Source organism: Oncorhynchus tshawytscha, linkage group LG29 (assembly GCF_018296145.1).
Source record: "Oncorhynchus tshawytscha isolate Ot180627B linkage group LG29, Otsh_v2.0, whole genome shotgun sequence".
In the NCBI taxonomy this organism is placed as follows: Eukaryota; Metazoa; Chordata; class Actinopteri; order Salmoniformes; family Salmonidae; genus Oncorhynchus; species Oncorhynchus tshawytscha.
Window position 1 is genome coordinate 36,233,716 of NC_056457.1, and position 6,000 is coordinate 36,239,715.

Genomic DNA, 6,000 nt, shown 5'->3' on the forward strand with positions numbered 1-6,000 from the left:
ATGTCATTATGGGGTATTGTGATGTCATTATGGGGTATTGTGATGTCATTATGGGGTATTGTGATGTCATTATGGGGTATTGTGATGTCATTATGGTGTATTGTGATGTCATTATGGGGTATTGTGATGTCATTATGGGGTATTGTGATGTCATTATGGGGTATTGTGATGTCATTATGGGGTATTGTGATGTCATTATGGGGTATTGTGTGTAGTAGATTGATTGATGGGCATTTTTTTATGTCAAACAAAGGCTGTCAGGGTTAGAAGATTACACTATATAGGATCACAATGGCCAGATGTCCATGACTTTAGGAGTAGCCTCTGTAGTAGGACATGTTGCTTCGTGATGTCACTAACATACGACAGTACTTGGGGGATGAGGTTTTAATAATATCAGATGGCATCAACAGGACTAATGTGACATAGTGAATGATATGCCATAGAGAACACCAGTTAACAACAGACATCAAGGCCCCTTGTGGGTGCTGGCAGGGTCAATCTCCTCGTCTGATCTGGGAATACTCCTTTGTTTACACAAGTCAGATCTAATCAAATCAAATGTTATTAGTCACATGTGCTGAATACAACAGGTGTAGTAGACCTTACAGTGAAATGCTGAATACAACAGGTGTAGTAGACCTTACAGTGAAATGCTGAATACAACAGGTGTAGGTAGACCTTACAGTGAAATGCTGAATACAACAGGTGTAGTAGACCTTACAGTGAAATGCTGAATACAACAGGTGTAGTAGACCTTACAGTGAAATGCTGAATACAACACCTTACAGTGAAATGCTGAATACAACAGGTGTAGTAGACCTCACAGTGAAATGCTGAATACAACAGGTGTTGTAGACCTCACAGTGAAATGCTGAATACAACAGGTATAGTAGACCTTACAGTGAAATGCTGAATACAACAGGTGTAGTAGACCTTACAGTGAAATGCTGAATACAACAGGTGTAGTAGACCTCACAGTGAAATGCTGAATACAACAGGTGTAGTAGACCTTACAGTGAAATGCTGAATACAACAGGTGTAGTAGACCTTACAGTGACATGCTGAATACAACAGGTGTAGTAGACCTTACAGTGAAATGCTGAATACAACAGGTGTAGTAGACCTCACAGTGAAATGCTGAATACAACAGGTGTAGGTAGACCTTACAGTGAAATGCTGAATACAACAGGTGTAGTAGACCTCACAGTGAAATGCTGAATACAACAGGTGTAGTAGACCTCACAGTGAAATGCCGAATACAACAGGTGTAGTAGACCTTACAGTGACATGCTGAATACAACAGGTGTAGTAGACCTTACAGTGAAATGCTGAATACAACAGGTGTAGTAGACCTCACAGTGAAATGCTGAATACAACAGGTGTCGTAGACCTTACAGTGAAATGCTGAATACAACAGGTGTAGTAGACCTTACAGTGAAATGCTGAATACAACAGGTGTAGTAGACCTTACAGTGAAATGCTGAATACAACAGGTGTAGTAGACCTTACAGTGAAATGCTGAATACAACAGGTGTAGTAGACCTGACAGTGAAATGCTGAATACAACAGGTGTAGTAGACCTTACAGTGAAATGCTGAATACAACAGGTGTAGTAGACCTTACAGTGAAATGCTGAATACAACAGGTGTAGTAGACCTCACAGTGAAATGCTGAATACAACAGGTGTAGTAGACCTTACAGTGAAATGCTGAATACAACAGGTGTAGTAGACCTTACAGTGAAATGCTGAATACAACAGGTGTAGTAGACCTCACAGTGAAATGCTGAATACAACAGGTGTCGTAGACCTTACAGTGAAATGCTGAATCTATTTACATTTACAAGCCCTTAACAACGCAGTTTTAAGTAAAATAAATGAATAAATAAAGATGATAAAAGGAAAATGAAATAACAAATAATGAAAGAACAGCAGTAACATAGTAGTGAGGTTATATATATATATTATATACAGAGGACACCTGTAGACCGATGTGTCTGTCTGTCAACCTGCTCTGGTTTCACTTTCAGCCCCACTGCTGACTCTGTAGGTTAGGAGAATGACGGGTCTATATAGAGGACCGTGCGTATATAGGACACATCTTCATGGGGTCTCAATACTGGCTGTTTTCTGACAGAAAGTAATAGGCTTCAATATGAAAAACATATTTTTATGTCTTATTTTAGAATGGTTTCAATCTTAGAATGGGCCAATAGGCTAGGTGATAGTCTAGCTAGAATCATCTAGATGGCAGTATCTGCACGCACTTTGACCTGATTTGACCCAATCCAAACACCACACACACACTCGCTCTATCTCTCTACGCTCCATCACCCCCGAGTACACTGTTACTGTCACATGTGTAGTATAAATCAATGGCTGAAAACGCGAGTTGCTGGTCACGGAATAACACAGGCAACTCATAGTCTAGTACTGAGAGAGAGAGAGAGAGAGAGAGAGAGAGAGAGAGAGAGAGAGAGAGAGAGAGAGACAGAGAGAGACAGAGAGACAGAGAGAGAGAGAGAGAGAGAGAGAGAGAGAGAGAGAGAGAGAGAGAGACAGAGAGAGAGAGAGAGACAGAGAGACAGGAGAGACAGAGAGAGAGAGAGACAGAGAGAGAGAGAGAGAGAGAGAGAGAGAGAGAGAGAGAGAGACAGAGAGACAGAGAGAGAGGGAGAGAGAGAGAGAGAGAGAGAGAGACAGAGAGAGAGGGAGAGAGGGAGAACCCACGCAGCGTTCTAAATGATGAACTGATGCTTAGATAAGTAACACATCGAATATGTATTTCATCAGTCAGAATGACCGAGTGGAAGCAACTTATTGTGGACTTAAATCAAATATTTTACGGCGCATCGGTGACGTGTTTCCTTGCGCGTAATGGAGCTGAAGTCAAAAGCACACAAAATCTGTATAAATGTGAAAAGTTACAATCCGGTATTAACGCTATTAATAACGGAATAATAAACCAACGCTATAGACAGTCACATCTCCGTTCTGTCTTTTCATGAACCTTTTTCGCACGTCAAAAACCACAACACATCACGACAGATCCCACTGGTTCACGGTTTAAAGAGACACACACAATATACAACAAAAAAAACCTACATGCCAATCCGGTATAACAGTATAATGGTATATCTTACCACCGTCGCCATAGGTCTCAATCCCATACCCGTCCTGTAGGCCATTACTCCACGTCCCATCGTACCGGGCAGGTGTATTGTGACTCTGTCGGAGTCCATAGCGACCCTTGAATCCGTGGCTCCACTCACCGCGGTAAGTCCACTTCCCTTTGGTTTCGACCCCAAGCCCATGCCGTTTCCCCTGGGACCAGTAGCCGTGGTACGTATTCCCGCTGGGCCAGGTGTACACCCCCACTATCTCAAAGCCGTGCGACCAGGAGCCGGCGTATTCGCCCTGGCCTTTTGGCCCGGTACAGATGCCATGTCCGTGGGCTTTACCGTCCTCCCACCCGCCGCAGTATGTTCCTCCATCGTCGAAGTCAAACCTTCCGCCCGTCATTCAGAACAGCCGAGAAATGAAGCAGAAAGCTACGGCTGCAGAATGATTCAATGGTGTCGTGTTATTACCCCCCCAGAAGGGATCCAGCAGGGAGCGGAGAGGTGGAGAAAACGGAGAGATGAGCCAACGAGAGGAGGACTCTGTTTGCACAAGAAGTAAAAATAAACACAAAAAAAACAGTGATGATGGTGGTGGGAATCAGGGGTAGTGTGTTCCAAGAGGTTGATATGTAAAGAAAAAAGAATGTGTGATGTGGTTAGTGTGTGTGTGTGTGTGTGTGTGTGTGTATGAATGTGGAGGGAAGCGTAATTTACCGGAGGCGCACGCTGTATCCTCCGCTGTGTGATAGCTCCGTCCCCCCTCTCACCCACTGATCACAGAGGGAGAGAGAGAGAAGCATCGAGTCGCTGAACAAGAAAGACACAGCCAATTTCTACGTCACGCCAGTAGAACCTCCCACCACCCCCCTCAGCTAATTATGAGGGTGGATGCACTCGAGCCATCTGAATTATGTGCCGCTGTTCAACCACTAAATCATAGTTCAAATAGCGGACCAACCCGTCAGATAAGCACTGCCGCTTTGCTGCGACTCAACCTGCTGCTGCCGCCGTCCGCCACCGGTGGTGGTGCCAGGACTTTTTTTAAAACGCGCGCCTCCTTCCTCGCACAGGTGTGTTCTCTGTACGGAACGGCTATTTTGGAGGTGTGCGTGAACACGGGGATCAAATATAAATGTCCGATGTAGTCACGGTAAGATCGCTGAAGCTCTCAACATGTTGTAGTGAGGAAAACAAACGACATTAATATGACATATCGTTGTTGTATTTAATGCTACTGTTTACTTTTTTTGTGTGTGTAAAAGGTGTATTTAAGTTACGCTATTATACATTCCTCAACCTAGAATTGTACCTCTTTAAGAGCAGCCTCCAGGGTAACTTCTGCCATTTGAAATGTAACGAGGTCAATCTCGAAAGTTCTACTCCATAATTCTACACAACGTCATTAATCAATCAGTTTGGACATGATGAAAATATATAGACTTCAATGGAATGGAAACTATTCATTTTGTCGTTACAGTAACTGACAATATCACAAATCAAAGTGCTCGACTGATTGGACCAAGGGAAATGGATAGGATAACAGCGACCTCTGCTGGTGGCTGCAAGCAATGCGTGACACACTTGTTACAGACCGGCGTTTATACGCATAGGACTTCTGTATGGGGTGGACTCTACAACCTATCTCAAGCGACGATTTTTTTTTTAAATGACACGTCTTTCTTGTTATTTTATTACACGCGTAGCAAAAAACTAAACCAATAGCCTACGTTGCATAGCCTAGAGCAGAGGCAAATAGAGCGTCAACCACATAGGCTTACATAACAGGCTATATAGTCCTACATAGCCTACTCGAAGTTGTGATCGTTTGAAAGGAACGATGTTCATTCATAGGCAGCTCTGGATAAGAGCGTCAGCCAACTGCAACAAAAAAAAGAAAAGTGAAATGTAAATCTCTTATTCATTCAGCATCAATTATGAATCTCAGAGGGGTGTGATGCAGTCCGATGAGGCAGCGGAGTGGAGGGCTGGACTAACCGTCCCGAAACGCAACGCAGCGACAGATCTGCTAAAATGGCGTCAGAAAATAGCGCTGAGTCTCAGCATGAGAAATAAATTCTCATCAACAAGGGTTATGTTCAGGAGGTACAGCAAGAGAGCCGAGTTGTGATTGGACACATTCCTTCAATTATCAGAATGTGTGTTTCTGCACCATGCAGTTTCAGAACCTCCGTCATGGACAGCTCCTCAAGGGTAGCCTATCAGGTAGCGGGTTACGAAACTGTGCTAAGTTTATCAACATGCTAATCAAAAAAAATAACACTGATTTATAGATTTACCATTTTCTTCATGAACCCTTTATGCACGAAATAATGCTTGCAAGAACTAGAAATCATTCAATAATTGTTTACATTTTGCTGGTTTAGATTGTTAGTAAGACAAAGGAGCTGATGGTTGGACTACAGGAAACAGATGGCTGAGCCACGCTCCCATTAACATAGAGGCGGCTGTACTGGAGGAAGTGGAAACCTTGAAGTTCCTTGGTGTCCACCACAGGCTTGTGGACGGGCTCGTGGTAATGGCTGGAGCGGAATCACAGGAACGGTATCAAATACATCAAACTGGTTTCCATGGTTTCCATGGTTTCCGTGGTTTCCGTGTGTTCTATGCCCTTCCATTCGCTCCGTTCCAGCCATTATTATGAGTCGGCCTCCCGATCGACAGCCTCCTGTGACGTCCACATCACTAAGGATCTATCATGGTCCACACACACCAACACAGCAGTGAAGAGGGTACAGAAACCCCTCTTCCTCCTCAGTGAAGAGGGTACAGGAACCCCTCTTCCTCCTCAGTGAAGAGGGTACAGGAACCCCTCTTCCACCTCAGGAGACTGAAAAGACTTGGCATGGGCCCTCAGAT

The 6,000-nt window shown here is 44.0% G+C and overlaps 1 protein-coding gene across 1 annotated transcript in view; it reads right to left on the reverse strand.

Annotated features, from left to right (window-relative positions):
• Positions 1 to 4,017, reverse strand: part of LOC112237993 (junctophilin-1) — a 106,852-nt gene extending 102,835 nt beyond the window's left edge. Inside the window, exons 1-2 of the mRNA XM_042308707.1 lie at positions 3,838 to 4,017; positions 3,145 to 3,663 (exon numbers count right to left, since the gene is read on the reverse strand). Of these exons, the coding sequence (XP_042164641.1) occupies positions 3,145 to 3,523 (379 nt within the window). The 5' untranslated portion in view covers positions 3,524 to 3,663; positions 3,838 to 4,017. The remainder of the gene's footprint in view (positions 1 to 3,144; positions 3,664 to 3,837) is intronic.
• Between the last annotated feature and the right edge of the window lie 1,983 nt (positions 4,018 to 6,000).